The sequence below is a fragment of the Ictidomys tridecemlineatus genome, chromosome 2 (genome assembly GCF_052094955.1).
Source record: "Ictidomys tridecemlineatus isolate mIctTri1 chromosome 2, mIctTri1.hap1, whole genome shotgun sequence".
Taxonomy (NCBI): domain Eukaryota; kingdom Metazoa; phylum Chordata; class Mammalia; order Rodentia; family Sciuridae; genus Ictidomys; species Ictidomys tridecemlineatus.
The window spans coordinates 105,974,622-105,997,883 of NC_135478.1; the positions used below are offsets into that span (position 1 = coordinate 105,974,622).

At 52.6% G+C, this 23,262-nt stretch overlaps 2 protein-coding genes across 8 annotated transcripts in view; one reads left to right on the top strand and one right to left on the bottom strand.

Moving 5' to 3' along the window:
• The first annotated feature begins 574 nt into the window (after window positions 1-574).
• On the top strand, window positions 575-5,892 carry Piwil1 (piwi like RNA-mediated gene silencing 1). Its single transcript, XM_078039400.1, has 7 exons — window positions 575-806; window positions 1,869-1,945; window positions 3,357-3,439; window positions 3,798-3,912; window positions 4,538-4,663; window positions 5,139-5,298; window positions 5,770-5,892. Exons 3-7 carry the CDS (start codon window positions 3,362-3,364, stop codon window positions 5,828-5,830), a joined length of 540 nt encoding a protein of 179 aa, XP_077895526.1. The 5' UTR covers window positions 575-806; window positions 1,869-1,945; window positions 3,357-3,361; the 3' UTR covers window positions 5,831-5,892.
• A 9-nt stretch (window positions 5,893-5,901) lies between these two features.
• Rimbp2 (RIMS binding protein 2) overlaps window positions 5,902-23,262 on the bottom strand; it is a 199,947-nt gene continuing 182,586 nt past the window's right edge. For all 7 annotated transcript variants that reach the window (XM_078039390.1, XM_078039389.1, XM_078039391.1 and 4 more), the window contains 2 exons: window positions 9,727-9,845; window positions 5,902-7,757 (listed from right to left, as the gene is read on the bottom strand). In XM_078039390.1, coding sequence (XP_077895516.1) covers window positions 7,673-7,757; window positions 9,727-9,845 — 204 coding nt within the window. In that variant the 3' untranslated portion in view covers window positions 5,902-7,672. The remainder of the gene's footprint in view (window positions 7,758-9,726; window positions 9,846-23,262) is intronic.

The window sequence follows — 23,262 nt, forward strand, 5'->3', positions numbered from 1 at the left end:
TTACAAGATTTAACTGGAATGATTTTGCCTCAGTGAGGAGGGCACCTAGCTCAGGGTGGATCCCAACGAGCTTCTTCTAGCTCACCTGCAACCGCTTAGACCCTTAGCGAGTCCCACCTGAGGGAATGCTAGCCCTCCAGGTGAATCTGAGGCAAGTAAGGCCTCCCTGCGGTGCTGGGTCTCCTGCACGCACCCGATGCACAACTCATGGATTTGGAGAGCTGCTTTTAGGTACCCGCCTCCTGGCACTGGAGACAGTTTTATTTCCCTTGAGGACAAACTTTGAACCCCGTTTCTGATGGAAGAAACAGCCTGTGATTTCACGGGCCAGCGCACAGCTGAGTCCACTCTTCCACCCCAGGGCGCCCTCGGGATGCTCAGCTGTGCACAACCTCCACGCCCACGCAGGGCCGCCACGTGCTCCGGGCCCCTAGGCCGGCGGGGGCGAGGCCTTGTAGCCCCACCCCGGGAAACGGCCACCCGCGCGGCAGCCAATCAGGGCGCAGCGCGCGCGCCGCACCGTTGGCTCGGGAGTCACGTGCTCTGCTGCCGCCTCGCTTCGGACCGTGTACGTCCGCGGTAAAGGAGCGCCGCGCCGCGCAGCCCGGGAGTCCGGGGCGAGGCCGGGGCTCCGGGGCGGTGGGGCGACGGCGGAGGGATCGGGCCGTTGCGGCTGTTGGCGGTGCGACCCGGCGGGTGCGAGGCGGCGCGCTCTCCTGAGGTGGCCCTGCTCCTTCGGCTGCGCGCCCGAAGGCTAGGCGGCTGCGATTCCGCTCCCCAGTGCCTTCTGCCCGAGTCCGCACCCAGTGAGGCAGGCGAGGCCGTGGGCGGGCGGGATCTCCACCGGGACGGCGCCCGCACCCCACTCCACCTGCGCCTGGTCGCTCCTCACCTGTACCTGCATCCCTCCTCTCCCTGTGTGCTCACCCGTGCCTGCACCCCCACCTGTACCTGCACCCCGCCTCTCCCTGTACGCCCACCCGTGCCTGCACCCTGCCTCTCCCCGTGCACCCACTCATTCCTGCACCCCGCCTTTCCCTGTGTTCCCAACCTGTACCTGCACCCCACCTCTCCCTGTGCGCCTACCCATGCCTGCACCAGTAAACCCACCTGTGTCCGTACCCCCATGGGTACCTGCACTCCCACCTCTACCTTGTCCCACCCCTATGGCACCAGTATCCCCACCCCACGCTCTACCTGTTCCTGCATCTGAACCCCACGGGTCACTGCACCTGTCCTTTGTTTCGTTGCCGTCCTGAGGTGGTTGACCAACCAACCTCAGGACCGAGCTATAATGGGCCCTGAGTCAGGCCGTTGACCATGACTGGGGGAGTTAGGGTGCTTCCATACTGGATTATCCAACACAGTTGCATGGTCCAGACCCCTTTTTAGGCTAGGGAGGTAAAGGAGTGGGTGCAAGAAAAGGCTTTGCCTTCCTGGGGGGCTTGGAGTCAGGGGAGCTGGAAAGTAGGGAAGTATTGGCATAAAAGGGACCCTGCTGGGGTGACCTTAGAACAGTCTGGAAGGCAGGAGGCTTCCCTATGATTTGGGCTGGACCTTCCTAGGGGGCCAGTGAGCTCAGGGCCGGGCATAGGGGGAGAAAGCTGGAGGCTGTGTGATAGGACAAGGGTTTGCTGTGCTTTCTAATTCTACCGGAAGTGTGGTCCAAAACTAGCTACAATGTTTTTCTTCTTTTTTATTGTGGCAAAATAGTAACAAATTTGCCATCTTAACCACTTTTAAATACATTACAGTGTTTTTTGCTAGTTGCCTCTTGTTTTTAAGTTAAAGTTGATAAATCATTTTGACGTAAATGCTCTCTAGCTAGTGTAGTTGTTGGAAGCACAAACTTATTTCTCTCTCGTTAGGAGTGCCTACACCAACATCCAGATTGGGATACTTTTGTAATTGAAAGGAGACCAAGCTGAAAAGTGAAGTTCCCTGGGTAAGCTGGACAAGGTGCACTTGTTTACGTGAACAGTACTCTGCGGTGCTGCTCAACCTGGGTCATGAGAACCATCTAGAGGACTGCTGCAAACAGGTCCAGCTCCGGCTGGATGAAGGGGACTCCCCCATCCCCCTTACACACGTCCGTGTTTCCAGCAAGTTGCAGACACAGTCAGCCAGAGACCGCTTTGAGAACTGCTCTGTTGCTTAAGAGTATTCCCTATTGAGAGGGCAGTTCAGCTTATTGCTAGTTTGATTTTGGGTTTTTAAAAAGATATTTGCATGATTATTGCACTGGACTAGGTGAGAAGGACCAAACTGTGGTGAGCTCCCTGTGTGGCTGTCATGTGTGAGGCAGAGCCCTTGCCTTGTAGCTAGGAGGCCTCAGGTCTGGTCTGAACCATCAGGCTAGGTATCATGAGGTGTAGTGGCTGCTGCAGCAGGTGGATAGCCTTAAGGAACGTGGGGGAATAACACCGTTGAAGTGGTCCTTAGAAGAGAATGAGCAAGACTCTTCTAGTTTAGAAAAGGTGTGAGCCATGGTATAGGGGATTCAGGGGCTTGACTGTGGCTGCTGGGGGAGGGGCTCTTGCTGAGTCTCAGCAGCAGGTGAGTTGAGAGTGCTCCTGCAGCCCTTCTCCTGGGCGTGTTGTGAATGCAGGGTTTAGGGTGAGATGCAACATGCTGGCCTCTGAAGGTTGCCTTGTGTAACCCGAGTGGGAACTGATGCTTTAGAGTGTGTGGCTTGCTCACAGTCACCTGTCTGCAACAGGCAGCGGCTGGTTTGGGCACTGGAGCTGACGAGCTATTGCCTTCACCGTGGCGGGTGATAGGTGATGAATCTGAAGCCTTCTCATGGTGGACTCTTATGAATGCAGCTGTAGGAAAAGTTTAGAAATATAACCCATCATTTCTCTTCAGAGGCAAAGGGTGCTGATGTCCTTTCAGGAATGAGATGCAGTTGAGGAGGAGGGAGAAGTTTTGGGGTAGGAGCCAAGCAGATGCAGCAGGTGTACAGAAGGAAGAGCCCAGGGGCTTGCTGGAAACATGCCACAAATGCCAGTATTGTGGCAGATTATACCAGAGTGTGCAGTACCCAGGTGGAGAGCCTGTTTGCCATCACTGAATTCTCGAGACACTTTGCCTCTCCTGCGTCAGTCTATACTGATTCTCTTGGAAACTAAACCTTGTGTTGAAATGTTTTCCACTTGGCCCTACCACCTGGGGCAGTGGCCAAGCCAAGCTTGTGGGATGTAGGAATGGGTGTTTCCCTGAGAAACTGCTGAGAAGAGTCCAGCATGTGATAATCAAGGAGCTTATCTTAGGATCTTAATGTTTAAAGGTAACCTTGTAGAAATGGCCAGACGTGATTATGCATGACATTGTCTTCACAATTATTTCCTCTCCAGAAACGATGACTGGGCGAGCCAGAGCCAGAGCCCGGGGAAGGGCCCGAGGTCAGGAGACGGCACAGCATGTAGGGGCAGCCGCAGTGAGCACTAGTTTTTTCTGCCTCATAAGGGTCTTAGAGACCATTGACCACCTTGGGCTCCCATGTAGCTCAATGGTAGAACCCTTGCCTAGTAGCTGGGAGGCCCCAGGTCTGATCTCCAGCACCAATAAATAAATATCCAAAACAGCTTTGTTCTGGGAAGAAGCCGAGAACCGAGCACCTGTTTGAAAAACTGGCTCTTGACATCATTTGTGACTCTTGCCTCAAAGGCATTTCTTTTTTAAAACAGAACACTTGGGAATCTGGGAGGTGGTGTTTGAGTAGCTGAGACTGGGTTAAGCTGGTCTCGATGGTATCTGGACTCTTGACCTGAGAGTGGCTCTTCTTTGTGCACCAGCAGAGTCAGCAGCCAGGGTACATTCAGCAGAGACCTCAGCAGCCACCAGCAGAAGGGGACTTGGTCGGCCGAGGACGGCAGAGAGGAGCAGCAGGAGCCACAGCCAAGCCACCAGGTGGAGGAGAGTGGGAGGGACCTGGAGCAGCCATGGGGTGTGCAGTGCTGGCCCTGGGCAGCGGCTGCTCTTGCAGCTCTTACAGGGCCCAGCAGGTCTCTGGATAGCCCACAGGTGCTAGGGGCACCAAATTTCTTTTCTGCTTGAAAACAGAGACTGTAGGCTTGCCAAGGCCTGTAGTAGTGATTACAAAGTGATTAAATTTCAAATCACTTGTCAGTTTGCTTATCGTGCCTAAATAAGCCGTTTTAGACCATTTCTTGGCATCATTAGTAATCGCATCAAAAGCTGGGCTAACTTGAGTAGATAACTAAAAGCAGTTACATGTCTGATGGTGAAGAGGTTCCACGTCATGTGTTAGGCTTGGGTCTTCCATTATGGGTTCTGGGTGTGAACTGGGTCAGCCCCCCGTTGCTGCAGCTCCACGTAGCATGACATATGTCAGGAGATACCAGGGTGGAGGTCTTTAAAACTCCAGATAGTAGAAGCCTGGCAGGGTCTTCCCACAGAGGGGTGCCATGGAGATGTGCCATGGGGAGCAGCCCTCCGCAGGAGGGCATCACACTGCCATTCTCTTTCGGCCTGCCATTGCCCATGTGCTCCATTTTCCCTCTTGTCTTTCAAGAGCTCCAGATTTCAGCTGGGTTTCAGGAGCTGTCGTTGGCCGAGAGAGGAGGGCGGCGCAGGGACTTTCATGACCTCGGTGTGAACACCAGACAGAACCTCGACCATGTCAAGGAGTCCAAAACAGGTGAGTGGGCAGAACATTTCAGAAGGTCATGTTCAGGCTCAAAGAACCTAGACCATGCATGGCATGTCAAGGAGTCCAGGACAGAGTTGGTAGATCATTTCAGGAGGTCACTTTCAGCACAAAGCAGGGAATAGAAGCGCATTGTCTTGCTGTTTGTGTGAAGCCCTTAGCGTTGATGGAATGACTGGGGTGTCCGGGACTGCACACCATGTTACTGTATTAGGTAGTACATGGGACCCTTCAACACCATTTGCCTTAGAGACAGCTGGTTTTTGATGTGAATCCCTTGGTCCAGGGAGGGTTTGTTGCCAAAAACAGGACTCTCAAGAAGTCCCTGAACAAGTAGGATGGTGGTGCCCAAGTCCGGGCTCTGGGAACCGGATACTGATTGCTGCTCTGAGCTCTGTTCTCAGAAGGCAAGATTCCAGGAAGGACACTCTGGACTTGTGCTAACCAAGTGTGGCCGGCTCTGCAGGATCTTCAGGCATCATAGTGAGGCTGAGCACCAACCACTTCCGGCTGACCTCCCGTCCCCAGTGGGCACTCTACCAGTACCACATTGACTACAACCCGCTGATGGAGGCCAGGAGGCTCCGCTCTGCACTCCTCTTCCAGCATGAAGATCTCATTGGAAGGTGTCATGCTTTTGATGGAACAATATTATTTTTACCTAAAAGACTACAGCACAAGGTTATTTCACATGTCTGGGTGGGGAGAGGGTGATGGGGACTTTGGAAGAGGCCCTGGGGGTCTCCTGTCCATTGGCCTATGGCTAACCCAGAGGCCACACTGGCATCACGTGCCTTTGTCAAGTCCACTAGGAAACTGAAGGGCTACAGCAAATTGTGATGGGGGCTCGCTCACTCTTCCTCCTAATCCTTTTCTAAAAGTGCTATTAAAAAATGTACTTCCTAGGCCTGGGGATGGGTGTAGTTCAGTGGTAACGCATTTGCCTGGAATGCACGTGAGGCCATGGGTTATGTCCCCAGGACTGCAGTACATCCATCTTTCAATGACGACTTTAGGGTTGCCTTGTTAGAGGCATTGTATTTTGGGTTTGGTTTCCATAAGAATTGGAAGCTGGTCTCCCACCTTGTTGGCTGCAGGTCACAGAAGTGTTCAGCCAAACCCGGAATGGAGAGCATGTCCGGATCACCATCACGCTGACCAATGAGCTCCCACCCACATCGCCAACCTGTCTGCAGTTTTATAACATCATATTCAGGAGGTGAGTGTGGTTAAACTTTTTTGAGTATTTTATTAAGGATTTAAAACAGAAAAGCTGGAAGAAGTATATAGAGAATACATGTGCACCTGTTACCTGGGCTTTGCCATGTTGGGTGAGCCAGTGTCTCTGGATTGCCATGATTTTAACCATCATGTCTTATCATCCCAGGTGGGAATGATAACCTAGGAAAACAGATTGAGCAACAAATATGCCACTTAGGGTAATTTTTATAATAATGTGTGTTAAGAATTTTTTCCTTTTGAGAAAATAGGTGAATGATTAGAACATTCGAAGATTACATATAATACATATATATATATATAAAAATTATGTAAAGGCCTCCAAGTTCTAGGTTTTGATCCACAACCTGGCTTTATGCCCTGTGTGACTTCATTGCAATATTCCTGGGATTGAAACTGGGGCTGGGTGGGTTCAGGTGTTGTTTATCAGCATGCAGTTTGCTTCAAGCCAGCCCTTAACTTTAATTTCCCTGTTTGTGTTGATGTCAGGTCCTCAAAACCCTGCCTGTGCTGGGCCAGGGTCACCCTTCCCTGGGGGGCTCTGGTTGGGAGGGGTGGGTGAGACCTCTCCACACCTTCCTGTGGTGAGAGATGACAGCGGCTGGCTCGTACTGGTCGTCAGTGTGCATGCCATATCTTCCAAAGCTAAAATAAAGACATGCTGGCAGAGAGTTTATTTTCTGGGTAAAAAGAATCTGAAGGCTGAATAATGGGCTATGAGATTTGGATTTGTAATTTACCTTTTAAAATTGCTCATAGAAAATTATCCTTTATTTTGAATTAATGTGATTGGTACATCTATGGATTTCCAATCAAGGCTTGGCAGGGTGGCTCTGCAGAGGGCTGCCTGGTCAGCTCCATGCCTTCCCAGCCTCAGCTGCTGGGCCTGAGGAGCCTCAGGCAGCAAACGAACACCAGGGCTGGCTTCCAGGAGAACCTAACTGATAGACATGCAAATCGGAATTTCATGTAATTCGTGTGTCTTGGGATCTTTTCCCAAACTCTGAAATGTTTGGAACTCATTGCTGGGTCCCAGGCACATGAGGGCCAGTCCTGCCCAGAGCAGCCCACTGTCCCATAGGCAGGACTGGATGCTTTCCACCCTCACTTTTATAACTGCTCACTTTCTACTCTCCAGGCTCTTGAAAATCATGAATTTGCAACAAATTGGACGGAACTATTATAACCCAAGTGACCCTATTGATATTCCAAATCATAGGTTTGTATGAAATGGGAAATCCTATGTTTCTCTCTGCCCAGACTTTGAGAGTGGTGGTCTGATGTAACAGTATCTCTAATGGTGCATGTCACGTTAGGGGAACATGTAACTTGGTTTGCCTTAAGAACTCACCCTGCAATACTTGGATTCAAGGACAAAGCAACATAATAACATTGATGTCACCAGAGAGGCATAAGCATCTATCCAGCACTCAGTTTGAGCTTTGCCCTCTGGTGATGAGGTCCCCAGGCAGAAGTCACTGTGCTGTCACAGCTATGGCTCAGGTGGTTTGGGTTTGTTGTGATGCAGGCACTTGCAGCAGGTGGATCAGTGTAAAGGAGAGCCCAGTCAAGTTTGTGTGTTTATTTAAAAGGGAACCTCTAAACGATCATTACTACCATATGAGGCTATTGAAGCCTTGAAAGGTCTCTTTGGAGCTGAGGGACCCAACTTGAAGTAGCTTGCACTGGTGTCTGGGCCCCCGTGACCAGCACTGTCCTCGACAGGTTGGTGATCTGGCCTGGCTTCACCACTTCCATCCTTCAGTACGAGAACAACATCATGCTGTGTACCGACGTCAGCCACAAAGTGCTGCGCAGTGAGACGGTGCTGGACTTCATGTTCAACCTGTACCACCAGACAGAGGAGCACAAGTTTCAGGAACAAGTTTCCAAGGAGCTGATAGGGCTGATTGTTCTGACCAAGTAAGCCTAATCTTTAAGTGCAGAACCTCCTTCGCGCAAGCCTTCAGGGCATGTGGCTTTCTAGTTCTGTGATGTGTGAGGTTGGGGAGGGATTGGGAGAAAGAGGCCACTTGTCACCCTTCTGGGGTCAGTGTCTGGGGAACATGACCAGGAGACTGGTGATGCCAGAGAAGTAGGCTGCCTGGTCCTGCTTTGTCCTCTGCCCTGTGTTTCTACCAAATGCTTGTTCTCTCTCTGGTGCTTGGCCCACAGGTACAATAACAAGACCTACAGGGTAGATGATATCGACTGGGACCAGAATCCAAAGAGCACCTTCAAGAAGGCAGATGGCTCGGAGGTCAGCTTCCTGGAGTACTACCGGAAGGTACGAGGCCAGCCTTGCAGGCCTGTCACCTAGCTCCCCGGTGAACATGCACACCACGCACCCTCCACTGGGCAGTATGGCGCCATGATGAGAAGCACCTCCCAGCTTCCCTTCTCTAGCAGAAGGAAAGACCAAAGTTGAACTTGCAGGTGGTAAATGTGCTGAGTAACAGCTCACTTGGATCCTTTGTGCTGTAGCCAGCATTTCAGCTAACTTCACCTGGGGCCCAGGGTCACAGCTGGTCCACCTTGGCACCCACTGTACTAGTCTCCTGTGGGAACTCTAGCTTTGGATTCACATGTGTAAGGTTCAAATGGGCTTGTCGGGTTTCTGGGCAGTCTCCTGACCCAGCCTTGTGAAGGAGGGGCATGGTCATCACCACACCAGCAGGGTCAGAGGGTAGCAGGAGACTGCTGGTGGGCAGAGAAGAGTGTCCACACGGGACTGCTGGAGGGCTGCAGACATGCTCTGACCTGCAGAAGGCCACCTGCTTTGTCCACCGTATTACCAGTAAAGGAAGTTACCTCCCGAGTACTGTCAGTTGATGCCTTCAAACCTGTCTTTAAAACCTGTCTGAAACAGATTTTATTTTTGTGCCTTTATTGGAGTGTTTTCTGTTCCTGAGAGTCTGGGCACATGAGCTCTTGCCATGTGTGTCCTCCATGGAAGGTGCACCATCAGCAGCCTTGGGTGGTCCTCAGCTGCCTGCTGGGACTACTGCTAAGGGGCCTGGGAGGGGCAGGGGTCATCACAGCTTCTTCTGCTGCTGTCCCCAGCCTCCACACTCCCAGGGACTCCAACTCTACCTGTTTAGATCCCTGTAGTCAGAAGTGGCTGTGGGGACTGAGCTGTGCCTTTTAGTGGTCACTGTTGGGGATGGGAGAGGTCAGTGCTTGTCATCATCAAATAGAGACGAGAGCAGCTGGAAATTGGGTATCAATATGAAGTGAGGCCAGGGGAGACAAGACACCTGCAGATGGCTCTCTGCACATCACCACTGCTGTTACTCTGCTCGGCACCTTGGGTGGTGCACCTTGGGTGACCTCAAGCCTTATTCTTGGGCTTCGGGGCAGGGGTAGTTTCAGACCAGGTGTGCCTTTACTCAGCTGCCTCCTTGTTCTAAGTGTCTGGATGTCTCAGATGCTGCATGAGGTGTGCCTAGCCCCTCGATGCATGCAGGGACTGCACTCCAGCAGGGTCTTCCTGGTCACACCCAGTGCTGTGGAAGACTGCAGAGGGCTGCGGTGCTGGTTATTGCAGTGCCACCACCTCGTCCCCCCTTCCCTGGTTTTAGACCTGCTACTGCCTTTGCTCCCAGGCTCTCCTGCTGTGACATGTTTTCACTCTGGTATTGCCCTTCTGCGAGGCTGCCCTTCCTGCTGTGTGGTCCTCAGGACTGGTCCCAACCCTCCTGCTGACCAAAGGCTCTGCCAGACTCCCTTTGTTGTGCTCTGCCTGCTTGGCCCTGGTGCTGACCTGGATTCAGCTTCTGGTGCCTTGGGATGGGGGTGGCCCAGGGGTGGTGTACCTGGTTAACTGTGGCAGACACAACTGATGGGCGAGGCTGGGGGCGTCTGATAGGTCCTTGAGACTTTTGGTGGTCATTGTAGGTGCAGTGGTGAGTGGTCTTGGGGAGAAAGGTGAAATCTAGAAGACATTGGAGCAGAAGAGAGGGGTTTTGGGGGTAGTCATCAGGGCCAGAAACTTAAAACAGAAATGAGTGCTGTGCTTCAGGTATAGGGGAAGTATAGTAGGAGCTGGCAGGTAACTCTTGACCTGGATGGCAGGGCCAGGCTGAAACCTGGTCCCTTCATTCAGAAAGGAATGAGGCCCGGGTAGGTGTCTGGGCTCTCAAAGTCAGTCATGGCTATGCCATGCTCCTCCCTCTCTGCCCAGTGGGATTGTGTGAGTTTTTAAAAAGTGATTATAAATTAAGTGGGATGGTAAAGATGTGGGGGCTCCAGGAAATGACAGGAAGGAGAGTCTGGATGGCACAGGAAAGGAGCTGCAGTGAGAACTCAGGTGGTCTTTGGAGGGTCTGGGATGGTGAAGCCGGGCCCAAGCCCATGTATGCTGACATTGTGTCTAGGTGTTGTGAGCATCTGTACTTTTGTCCCCCCCTTTCAAGTTGGAGGCAGGGATCGACTCCCCAACTAAAGCCTTCAAAGCCCCTGAGTGCTGAGGGCTCCTCGCCTGCACTCCTGGAGACTCCCACCAGGGTTTCCCTCTCAACCACGGGCCATTTGTCCACTCTGCTGAGCTCTCCTGGGTGGCCTAGTTTGTGGGGAGAGGAGAGGTGATTAGTCCCAGTAGAGTTAGAAGTGCATGTTCATGCTGTGCTTGAAAACCACCCTGCCACTTGGCCTTGCCCTTGCCCTTGGCCTTGCCCTTACCCTTAATTAAGAGCCAGAGTCACACCTCTGTCTCCAGGTGACCTGCTCCCTGGTGATCACCTCCCCCCTTCCTGTCCTGAGCAGCAGTATAACCAAGAGATCACCGACCTGAAGCAGCCAGTCCTGGTCAGCCAGCCCAAGAGGAGAAGGGGTCCTGGGGGCACGTTGCCTGGCCCCGCCATGCTCATCCCTGAGCTCTGCTACCTCACAGGTAGGCTGCCCAACTCCTGGGCCACTGTCCCAGAGTATGGCCACTCCCCAGGCTCCTTCACCTGCAGCCCTCCTAGCAACCCTGTGGGGGCGGCTTCCCCTCCTAGGCACCCCCTTCCCACACCTGCCTTGCTACAGAGCTCGGTACAAGAAGTTCACCCCTCTGTGCTTTGTGTGCAGGTCTCACTGACAAGATGCGGAATGACTTCAATGTGATGAAGGACCTGGCAGTGCACACGCGGCTGACTCCTGAGCAGCGGCAGCGGGAGGTGGGCCGCCTCATTGACTACATCCACAAGTAGGTGCCTGGCGCGGCCACTGCGTGTCCACAGGGTCTGGGCTCCTGTGTGGCCTTGTTGCAAGGCCTGTCTTCTGCTCCTCAGTGAGCCAAACACTTTGAATAAAGCTTCACTTCAGTCCTGTTGGGAGAAGGGGCCGGCTGGAGGAGGGGGCGTTGGGGCAGATCTCTGCCCTACGTAGGACTTGCTCTGAGCAGCAGGAGTTTGGGTCTCAGGGTTCTAAACTGAAGGTGTCCTGGAGAGAAGGGGAGGGATGGGGAGCTTGCCCTGCACAACCTCAGCTGAGGCAGTCCTGGGTGCACTCTGCACACGTGTCCACTGGGGCTCAGCACAAGCTTGTTTTCCATTTGCAGAGATGACAACGTGCAGAGGGAGCTTCGAGACTGGGGGTTGAGCTTCGACTCCAACTTACTGTCTTTCTCAGGACGAATTTTGCAAGCTGAAAAGATTCACCAAGGTGGAAAAACGGTAAGGCAGTTTTTAAGGCAGTGGATCAAGTGAGACGTAGGCCAGACTAGGGTGAAGCTAGAGGACATAGCCTGAGCACCAAACTGGTGCTGTCACCAGCTGCCACATCCTCATGACCTACACACACCAGAGCACTCGGCAGCCCTAGGACCTGGCCTAAAGGGGACTTGGCTGTTTTTTCAAGTGACCCCAGTTACTGAGTTAAGGCATAGCAGAGCAGTGTTATCTGACTCGCACGTCGTCTGTCCCTGAAGCAACTTTTTACATGGAAAACTACAGATCTAATTGACGTTCTGTGTGGACAGTTTGTAGATGTGTGTGCTATTGTACCTTTCACATTCAGAAAGGGGAAAGCACATATTCTGGAAGACTTTTATGTAATCATAATGTTGCAAATTTCCAATACTTTAAATCATCTTCTAGCCAACTCTGCCCTTCCACTGTCCCAGCTGGGAGCAACATTGTCAGATAATGGAATAGTGTGATGCAATCATTTCTGATGTCCTTTGTAGAGACCACAAAAAGATGTGTCCCTCCATGGGGACCCTTGGGGAGCAGGCCAAGCAGTGGAAGGAACTGGGCATTGCCCCTGAGGGCCACCACAGGGCCACTGCCGCCTCTGCCCAGCTAGCAGCTGGGTTATAGCTTGGTTTCAGTATCAGACACTAATTCAAGTAGTTTGACTTTCAAGTCTTATTTTTTGTTTTTCGTAAGAACACCTGTCCTTGAAAGACTTTGGCGGAGAAGAAGGCAAGTTCACCTGAGGCACCTGGGCAGTGCCTGGGGGAGCTAGTGAAGCAGCATGGGTGCACTTAAAACAGGTGCCACTGTCTTCCGGGCACATTTTTTAATGTTTCCCCCTCGGGTGTTTCCTCTGCTGCTGGCTGCAGCTCAAGCATAGTGGCCTAAGGGTCACAGTAGCTTGGCAGAATCATGAGGACGTTCTGGCTGTGTCCTCAGGAGTACACAGCAGGCTCACAGCATCTCTGAACTTTTTTCTAGTTTGACTACAATCCACAGTTTGCAGACTGGTCAAAAGAAACAAGGGGTGCACCGCTGATCAGCGTCAAGCCACTGGATAACTGGCTGCTCGTCTACACGCGCAGGAACTACGAAGCTGCCAACTCACTGATCCAAAATCTTTTCAAGGTGACACCAGCCATGGGCATACAGATGAAAAAGGCAATCATGTAAGCAATCACGTCACTTCTCAAGAAAGTGAGGCATCATTCCCGGAGGGTGTGGGGCTCAGAGCTCCCGACTGGTTATGCTGAAGAGTCCCCAGGAATCCCGGGGATGCTCAGGCAGAACAGATTGCACTGATGCTGCCAGCCTGGTTCTGTGCAGCAGCCTCTTGCCTAACGGGCAGTTCTGGACATTTTATTTCATATTCTGTGCAGAAATGTGTCGCGAGTTGCAGCCTCTAGGACAATTGCATGCGCAGCGTGACCTTTGCTTCCTTTTCTGAATGTCGGCCTGTGTGCTTCCACTGCAGGATTGAAGTGGACGATAGAACCGAGTCCTACCTGCGCGTCTTGCAGCAAAAGGTTACATCAGATACCCAGATAGTAAGTGGCCGCTGGGCCTTGGATACACTGGGTGGGGGATGTTCAAGTGACATCTGCGAGTCCTGGAACTTGGAGCTCCTTCTCCAGGCATTAGCCCTGGACCCCCAGATGAGCCACAGAACATGCCCTTCCCTCCACATGGCAGCTGATCTGGTGTTGCTATGTGCCTGGGAACCTGGCACAGGCTCTGCCAGGGGTGAGGAAGGGGAGGAAAGGAGGCTATCTTAAGCTTGTTCTGACTCGAAGGCTTTGATTATCCTAGACAATTTGGGAAAAAGACAAAATGGGTCAGTGGTGGTGTTCTGCACAGGCAGCAGTGTAGCTACGCAGAAATGGGCAGGGACTGCCCAGGGTGCAGCCTGCAGCTCCCAGAGATTGTGAAGATCAGCATCCAGGCCACCAGGAAATGAAAGGCACTGGGGCCCCACTCCTGAGAGGTGTCCCCTTGGTCTTGGTTCAAGTGTCTGTCCGTTGTGTGTGACCAGCCCCTGGGGGGAGTGACGTGAGAAGGTGTGGAGCAGTGTGCGGTCTGAGGCTCCTCGGTCGTGGCAGTTGGCCCAGGCGAGCTCTGGAGGGGCAGAGGACGTGGCAGGTGGTCTTATTGCATCCCTGGTTTGGACTTAAGCAGTGTTGGCTTTCCTATTCCTGTTGCAGTCTGTAGTGGGGGCAGTCAGAGTGTGAGGTCTGGCACTGGACCCCGGCCTGGCCACTCGCGTGACCCTGGCAGTGCCTGGGTGGCATCTCCACACATGAAAGCACTGGAGGCAGTGCCCACAGTGGTCGGTCCTGCATGGACTCTGTGAGAACCCAGCAGTGCCAGCTGCCTGGCTCTGCCCGTGGTCCCACCCACGCCCCTCCAGTGCAGTCTAGAGACCCAGCGAATCTCCTGAAATACCATGAAAGGAAAATCATCCCCCACTTCCTGGCTGGAAGGCCTTGGGCCACAGGCTTCCTGACACATGTAGTTCACAGGGCACTGGGCTGCAGGCACTGTCCCTCCTGCAGAGAGGGTCCTCTTGCTGTATGTGGATGTTGCCCTCTTTGTGCTGTGGCCCTGCCTTGGTGGCCTGCAGCTGGCTCGCTCGCTCACACACCCAGTCACGCTCTTCTCTTGCCTGAATGTTCTCTGGCAAAGGTTTCACTTAAAAATTTGCAGCAAGCTTTCTCTGTTCCAGTGTCTCTGCACCCAGAAATTCTTTGGAGATAGACATTGTGTGGATCGTCCTGTTTGGCATGAAGGGCATGGCCTTTGCAAACACCAGGCTATGTCTGAGTCTAGCCACCTTCCCATGTGGGAAGTAGAGTTGTGGTGGGGGCTGGATCCCCCACTCCCATAGAACCTCCTGTTCAGGGTTGGGGGAAGTGATAGCAGGTGAGGCAGGAGGTGATGGTCCCCTGAGGAACTCCACACTGTGTCCCCAGACCTGGGAGGAGCATTCTGCACTCTGCTCAGAAGGTCCCTTGAATCCAGGCTCCTCCACTTGGCAGACAGTGTGCCTATTCTATTGTCTGGCTGGGTCCCTGCCTTGTCAAGTCCCGAGGCTGCTGTTGCAGTTCATCTCTGGCAGTTGGCAGCTCCTATTTTCTAGTCAGATTCATGACCTGAAACTATGGTGGCCAACGCATAGCAGTTTAGTAAATTCCTGTTGCTTTTACACTGTACCATAAAGTTGCAGAGAGCATGTGTGCAGGTTACCACCAGCAGACGGCAGCATGGGGTGAGTGCTGTGCAGGAGGGAGAGGGCCTCTTGAGGAGGAACAAGGGTTGGAGGGGAGGCCATGCTGAGCTGTTCTAGGAGCCCACATGCTGGCCATTTCTAGAGAACATCAGAGGGCAACGCCCAGCTCTGGGAGGCTAGGCACAGTGCCTCCTGCACCCTGGATGTTTACCTGTAGCCCTGGTAGGCCTCTGACAAGGGACAAGGACATATTCCACATGGCTTTCAGCCCAGAGAAGGGCTGGCTGCATCTCATCAGCCCCTGGTTCAGCCCTTCTTTTTGTCCTTGGATGCCACAGGCAGATCACAGCTGTTGCCTGGAACAGTGCACGTGCCCAGGTAGACAGCAACTTTCTTGGAGACCATAGAAAAATGAGGCTCTGCGATCTGTGGGGAAATGACAGTGAGTTCATGAGCTGGATTCAGCTCCAAAACTTAAACCTGCAGCCCTAGAATTTGGGTGGTACATGGAGATGTGGTGCTTCACCTTGGCCTCAGGATGGCCCTCAGACTTCTAGGAAGACTACTGCCTGGGTCAGGTGACCCCGAGCTTTCAGGATCGTAAGCCATGATCCTACATGAACTAGAGTAACTAGACTGTGTCTGCTTGGGAGTCCTTGCCAGCTAGCACTGTCCCGAGTCCTTCCAGGCTGGTCCTGGAGTGTGCCTGGCTCCGTGAGCACCTCTAAGGACGTCCCACCATGGCCACACAATCAGCTTGACAAGCTCTCTGCCCTGGGCCAGCTGCCATGTGCAGGCCTTGGTGTTGTTGCTATCCTGCTAATGAGCTACCTGACAGACGCCCAGCAGAGCTTGTGCAGGTGGCCCTCACAGTCTGCCCCTGAGCTTGCTGTCTGCTCTCAGCCCAGTCCTAACCTTCATGCTCCTGGCTGCTTGTGACGAGGTCATCCCCTTGTTTTGTAGGTTGTTTGTCTGTTGTCAAGTAATCGGAAGGACAAATATGATGCCATCAAAAAGTACTTGTGTACGGACTGCCCCACCCCAAGCCAGTGTGTGGTGGCCCGGACCCTGGGCAAACAGCAGACGGTCATGGCCATCGCTACCAAGATCGCCCTGCAGATGAACTGCAAGATGGGCGGCGAGCTCTGGCGAGTGGACATGCCGGTGAGCCGGGCTTGTGGTGGGCGAGATGTTCTGTGGGCATTAAGAAAGACGAGTCTTTTTTCTGTGGTGCCATTGTTCAGTTTCTAAAACGGCAATATTCATGTTAAAGCTGAAGCTGGCAATGATAGTTGGCATTGATTGTTACCATGACACCACAGCTGGACGGAGGTCAATTGCAGGATTTGTGGCCAGCATCAATGAAGGGATGACCCGGTGAGTGAGACCCCATGTCACCATGGGGATGGACGCTATGACAAGACAGGTAAGTGAGCCCTGAGCTGGGCCCTGCTGCAGGCCTATGAGTACATTCTGCTTCATCCTGGTGGAAGGAAAGGGCAGCACCTGCCCACCCTGCCCTCCTCTGCCCTCCGTACCGTTCTCAGTACCATTCTCAGAGGCATTCTGGGTCACATGTCCTTTCATCTCAGTAAAGGTGGCCCAGTCTCAAACTTTCCTGATTAGCTATTTTTATTGGCTACTGAGATGGGACTTCAGGTTTCCAATGTAGAGAAAACAGTTCACTGGCCACTTGTATTCCTGCACTGTAGACCCAATCTTCAGGGTTCTCCTGGGAACTGAGTGGATTGACAGATGCAGAAGCTGTCGGCATCACTGGTGAACGGGTGCCAGCTTTGATCTTGAGAAAAGCAAGACCCCTAAGGGTGACTTCTCAGGAGCAGGGCAGTGGGATCCTAGCTTATCTCCTGCTTTCTCCTCAGCACGGGGAAGTAACATGGTTGGTTTTTAATTGGAGAAAACTTATTTTGAGAGTTACAAAGGATTTATGGTCTCCTGCCACTTCTGCTTATTTAAGGAGACATTAGGAGACCCCTTAAAGGAGGTGGCAGGCATGACCTGCCCCTGAGAGCAGGTAGCTATAGAGCAGCTGAGAGGGGAAGCTAGAGGCCGTGGGCCTCACTGGTCACACTTTTCCATGAACAGCTGGTTCTCACGATGTGTCTTTCAAGATCGTGGACAGGAGCTGGTAGATGGGCTCAAGGTGTGCTTGCAAGGTAGGCCTGCGCGCTCCCTTCTGTCCTGGAGCATCCTCAGGAGCGAGCCCTGGGCTGGTGTGTTGGGAAGCTTGCCCAGGGTGGGGGAAAGGCTGTGTCCCTGGCCCACTTGTGATGGCCCCGTGCTGCCCACAGCGGCTCTGAGGGCCTGGAACAGCTGTAATGAGTACATGCCCAGCCGTATCATTGTGTACCGGGACGGTGTCGGGGACGGCCAGCTGAAGACCCTGGTCAACTACGAGGTCCCACAGTTCCTGGATTGCCTCAAGTCCGTTGGTAGAGGCTACAAGTAAGCACACCAACAGGCCCGCAGTCGCTGTCACAAATTTACTCTTTTGTCTTTGAAACTGTGTCATCTTGGGCAAAGGTAAGTGACCGCCACACAGGGCTGTCTTCCAGCGCTGGCTGGCGAGTTTGTGGCTCCCCTGCCCTGGCTCATGGGCACAGGCCTCTGGTGGGACCAGTGTGTTGCACACTGTCCTGGAGTTTCCGTGGACAGTGCTGGAGTAGGCAGCAGGGGAGAGCACTGTGTCCAAGACAAGGGTCAGGTTGATGCGACATCACCCTGTGAGCAGGACGGGGAGAGGCTCACCCCAGCCACTGCAAGGAGCAGTGGAGAGTACACAGTACTTAGGAGCTGACAAAAATAGTAAATAGTGCTTCCAGGAAAAAGCTTCACCTTTGTGTATAAAAGAAAAATAGTGTCGGGGATTATTTCTCACTGCTGAGAAACTTGGTCTGCGTGTCAGAGTTTTTAACTTATTCTCTGGAACCACGATGTCTGTCATTGGTGGACATATCAGTCCGACCCTCTGTGGAAAAGCATCGTGGTCAGCTGATGTGGGGGGAGTGCCTGATGTAAGAACAAGTCAAAAAGGTACTGGTGTCATGTCCAAGTTGGCTGAACCTTCCTTGTGCTGTCACAGGACCAGCATCACCCACCCAATGCTAGCTGCTGAGGCAAGTGCTTATTTTGGGTACTCTAGAGTCCTGTCAACAGTCACCACAGACCCTGCTCGAAGCCCATCTCAAGGGTGGACAGGCTTGAGGGCTTGAGATGGGCCACAGCTCCTCAGCACGTGGGTCTCATTGGGCCCTGGTGTTGGTCCTGGTGCTATGTGCAGAGCCATCGCAGGGGTTGGGGGCAGGACTGGCAGCAGCAGAACTCTGTGGGCCAAGGGTGGTGCTTCTTGGTCCCCCGCTGACCTGCTGCTGAGGAAGTCGGTTAGGTCTGGCTTGATGTCAGTTCCCACATGGGCTCACAGACTCCTCCCTACTCGGTTCTCACTGGAGAAACTGGAGTTGCTGAGTCAGGTGTTCCTGGAGCCTGTGCTGAGCAGCCCATCAGCCCGTAGCATGGGACCTGAGGTGTCCAGGCCCCCAGGGACCTGCATTCACCTGCAGTAATGGAGGCACCGCCCATCCTGGTGTTGGCCAAGAGCTGCTAGGAACAGACGTCTCCTGAGGCTTTGTGTGTCCTCGTCACCAACTCCTGCGTGGACTGTGTGCACACAAGTGCCCCTGGCCCAGGGCAGTAGAAAGGGGCCTTTCAGAGGTGCCAGGCCAGGGTTGCATGGGAGGATCAGGGTCGGGCTCCATCTAGTGGTGTGGTTCCGTTCAGTGTGGGAGAGCCTTCTGGGCCTGTGTGCATCATGTGGCCCACTGATAGGCCCTGAAACAGTGACCGGGAGCATCTATCACCCCTGCAGCCCTAGCATGCTGGGAGCTAATGAGTTTAGAAAGTGGTGGGTTAGACTTGAGGCTGCTGATGGAGCCGCCTGCCAGGTGTCCAAAATGAGGAGCTTTTCTACACAGTAGGAAGTACCCACTGCAGAGTGTCCTCTGGGCCTGACAGGCTGCCTGTGCTCTGTCCTAGGCACACTCGCTGCCTTGCCCTACCTGCACTCCACTCCTGGCCCTTGACCCTGTCCAGGGCATGATGGGAAAGGGACAAGCCTGACACAGGAGTGCCTTATAAGTGGGATGCACTGATTGTGGTCATATCCACCCCTTAAAGCCCTAGGCTGACGGTGATCGTGGTCAAGAAGCGTGTGAACGCCAGGTTCTTCGCCCAGTCTGGAGGACGACTTCAGAACCCACTTCCGGGAACGGTCATCGATGTAGAGGTCACCCGACCCGAGTGGTGAGTGCTCATCGGAGTATCGACTCGGCCTCTGTGAGCTTGGTTTTGTAGCCATCACTGGACAGGTCCTGTCTCAGGCCTGTACCCTACCCCCACGGACACCTGTTCTTCAGGGACCTTGCTCTGACATGTCCACTGTGGCTGGGATTTCCTAGTGTTGGGCCTCGGAGCACAGCTGCTGGCCCTCTGCCTCTGGGAGCCTTGCTGTGCATGTTAGCTTTCCTCGCTGTGACCCAGTGCTCACCAACAGCCTGGAGGAAAGGTTTATCCTGGCCCTGTTCTCAGAGGTCAGTCCGCAGTCAGTGGGCTCCATTGCTCTGGGCCAAGGTAAAGGAGCAGCACATCATGGCAAAAGAGCATGGTGGAGGAGAGCAGTGAGAAGCAGAGAGCAAGCAGGTGCCAGAGACGAGTCGGTCCCCAGTGGCATGCCCCAGTGACCTCCTCCATGCCACGCCACACCTGCCTGCAAAAGTCCTTTCAAATTATTAGTCCATCAACTGGCTTAACCCCTGGTGAGGTCACAGTCCTCGTGATCCTGTCACTTCACCCCTGAGCACCCCTATGTCACCTCATGTGAGGTTTCCAGGGCACGTCTTGCACCCAGACCGTGGTATCATCTGTGGTATTACAGGCAGTTTAAGGACAGGAACCTCTCGATGTGTGACAAGCATGTAGTTTCTGAAGGTGAGACAGCTGCAAGGAGAGGGGCTTGTGCAGCTGCACTCTGTGTGAGGCCCGAGTGCCAACCCTGGGCCTCTGTCGGGTCCAGAGTGTTGTTGGTTTTTGGTGTAGTCCCTAAAGCTCCCAGTAAGAAGACGAGTCTTCACCACAGCAGTCCCCATGGGAGGGAAGAGGAAAGGGGTCTGTCTTTCCAGGCAAGGGTTTGCAAGCCTGTTTAAAGAAGGCAGCCCCGGGGCTGGGGCTGGGGCTGAGTGGTAGAGCACTTGCCTAGCATGTGAGAGGCCCTAGGTTTGATCCTCAGCACCACGTAAAAATGAATAAATAAAATGAAGGTATTGTGTCCAACTATAACTAAAAAATAAATATTTAAAAAACAAAGGCAGCCCTGCTCTGGACAAAGCCAGGCCCACTACAGTTTGCATACAGAACACTTCTGTATGGACGTGAGCTTAAATAGTCAAGACCATTACTGCTGGGTGTCCCAGATTCTGAACAAGAGGTGACAGACTATAGCACCCCAAATCTGATACATTCCTAGCCCCAAGTGTTTTGAATAAGGGACATTGATTTAACCTGTACTAATAGTTTGGACAGGTGATATTAAAGACCGTATTCCATTTAGTCAGCTAGTTAACACTGTGTAACATGACAACGGACAGTTTTTACTTTGAAAAGTGCTGTTTGGGTGTGCCACTCTCAGGCAGGTGCTGTGGGCAGTTTGATAGGATGCTACTCTCGAGCAGGTGCTGTGGGCAGTTCAGGAGGATGGCACTCTATCAGAGGCACATAATCAGGCAGCAGAGTCGGGCTGAGGCTGACCTGGCCAGTGGGCTCCTGCAGCTGTGCCAATGGCCCCCTATTTTCTAACCCAACGGCTTGATGCCAGAGCCCAAACAGGCTGTCTGGATGGGCAGGGAAAAGTCCAGGTGGGGTCATAGAGGATGCCATGCTCCATGCTCTGCTCCAGGTGCGGTTCCAACCCTCATGGTGGCTGGTGTCATTCAGCACATGTGGGGCCTCACTGGCTTGTGGCATCGGAACAGGCTTACACAGATGGGAACTTGGGCTGATCTCACTCTGCTCTGGTCTGTCTGTCCCTTTTGGGCAAGTCACTTGCCATTTCTGACTTCCTTCTATCCCAAACAGAATCTACTGTAGATGATCCTGACATTCTAACATCTCTAGTTTTATGTCTCTTGGGAGGACACAAGTAACTGCAGAACGCTTTCCTCTGTCTCCATCTGGTCAGATGACAGCATCTCTATACTGATATTTCATTGACGGCAAGACATGAAAACACCCAATGGTTAATTTCCCATGTTGTGTTCCTTGGTTTCATTCCTCGCTTGGGTCTTACGCAAGTTCTGTTTATGGTCCTTCACACACTTCTCTTTTAATCAGTGCTCTAAACTCTTACTGATGAAAATTTTTGTTAAATAGCCATGGGTACAGTAAGAGGAACAGTCCTGGGTAGATGGCATTTGGAAAGTACCCCTGCCACAAGCCCCCTCCACGCCTCCGCACAGGGTCATGGCAGACGTTAAGTGAAGTTGCCTTCTGAACACCTTCCCACGGAAGCCTGTCCTTGGGCCTCGGGGAGCTGCTGGGATCTGGGCCCCTTGGGCAGTGTGAGATGGCAGGACCTCTGGGGGAAGAACAGCACAGCTCCGCCGTGGCGTGTGAAGACGGCAGCCTTGCCGGCATTTACTGCACACAGGTATGACTTCTTCATCGTGAGCCAGGCTGTGCGGAGCGGGAGCGTGTCCCCGACACACTACAACGTCATCTATGACAGCAGTGGCCTGAAGCCCGACCACATCCAGCGGCTGACCTACAAGCTCTGCCACATCTACTACAACTGGCCGGTAAGTGGCAGGGGTGGGGCAGGTGGGTAGGCTCCGGAGGCCGGGACACAGCCCAGAACGCCATCCAGTGACGGCTCCTCTCCCCACCACAGGGTGTCATCCGTGTGCCCGCGCCCTGCCAGTACGCGCACAAGCTGGCCTTCCTGGTGGGCCAGAGCATCCACCGGGAGCCCAACCTCTCGCTCTCCAACCGCCTGTACTACCTCTGACGTGAGGCCACCGGGCCTCCCTGCCGCAACTCTGGGGTTTTAAGTTTTTATTTTTTTTAGCTATTATCTTTCTAGTTGAGAAGGAAATTAGAAGATCTGAGTTTTATTTCTAGCATTGCTATTTAACTTTTTCTTTATTTTATAGGTAAAAAATTAAGATTTTATATTTTATCTTGTTTTCAAAAGTCTGTCATGATGATTTATTTTAAAAAATGTGGATATAGCACTTTGTATAGTCGACAGACTTTCTCTAAGTGTTGGGCTTGCTTGGAAGTACTCTCAGGAGTGACCAAGTCCTATCTGTAAGCCAGTATTAGCTTTATTTTTGAAATACTTATTTTGAACCTAAGGGAGGACAAAAAGGCATAAAACAGGGTGCTAAGTACAGTCGTAGGTAGGTTTTATTTGGGTATCTGATATCTCATGTTTTAAAGATAAAAGCTACCATTAAATGACCTACACAAATTAACATGCTCATTTTTTTTCTTTTTGGAGTTAGGTAGTATGGGGGTTAAAAAAAAATTGGAAAGTTTTAAATTTTCATCCAAGAAAATATTTTAACATTCTTTAACAAAAGAGGTAGTGGTGAAGTTCTGTATTAACATGACTATTTATTTCATTTTGCAACCAGGACATTATTCTATTTGTTGTAAAATAAAATAAAATTGCTCGCCATCCTGTCTGAGTAACAATACAGCCTTGTGTGGGCAGTGTGCGTGTCCTTTCATTGCCCTGAGCAGCGGACAGGGCGATGTGCACAGGGACGCCACTGCTTCTCCACCAGGAGCTGGGCAGTCGTAGCTCCAGTCAGGTGAGGCTGGGCCGTGTGTAGTGGGCTCACTGTTAGCATCTCTGTGTTTGTAGTTCTTTCCAGCAACTTTTGCAAAGAGGAAGCTTGAAATCAATTGGTGCCGGTCGGGGAAGGCTGCAGACTCTGCTTGCAGGTGTCACGTGGGCCTGAACTGCAGTGCCACCTGTCATTCTGTGAAGTGGCCTGTCTGAGCCACACTGGGCCAGATCTTTCGCGCTGGTGCCTTTAGGATTCAGCCTCATTGATGTGACGGGGGAAATGTTTTCTGTTCCCCTTGGTCATGAAGCACTGTGGGGGGCTGAGATCCAGGCTGCTCAAGTGAGCATTATATGATGCATATGATTACACTCCAGAGGCAGGGACACGCCCTCAGTAAGCAGGCCCTCGAGCCATCGAGAAGGGAGGGAACTCTCACCTTATGGCTGTGGAAGATGAATCCAGAGTGGTCATGTTTACTTAAGGATTTACTTAAGGGCTAGTCGGCATCTTGGGTCATTAAACTCTCTTCTGAGAAGACTTAACGCTTCGCTGTACCGTAGAGGCAAAGGTCTTCCTGTCTTT

Coding starts and splice junctions, on each gene's coding strand:
- Piwil1 (XM_078039400.1), top strand. CDS start 3,362: ATGACTGGGCGAGCCAGAGCCAGAGCCCGGGGAAGGGCCCGAGGTCAG. Junction 3,440..3,797: donor AGCATGTAGGGGCAGCCGCA/GTGAGCACTAGT, acceptor TTTGTGCACCAG/CAGAGTCAGCAGCCAGGGTA. Junction 4,664..5,138: donor TGTCAAGGAGTCCAAAACAG/GTGAGTGGGCAG, acceptor CCGGCTCTGCAG/GATCTTCAGGCATCATAGTG.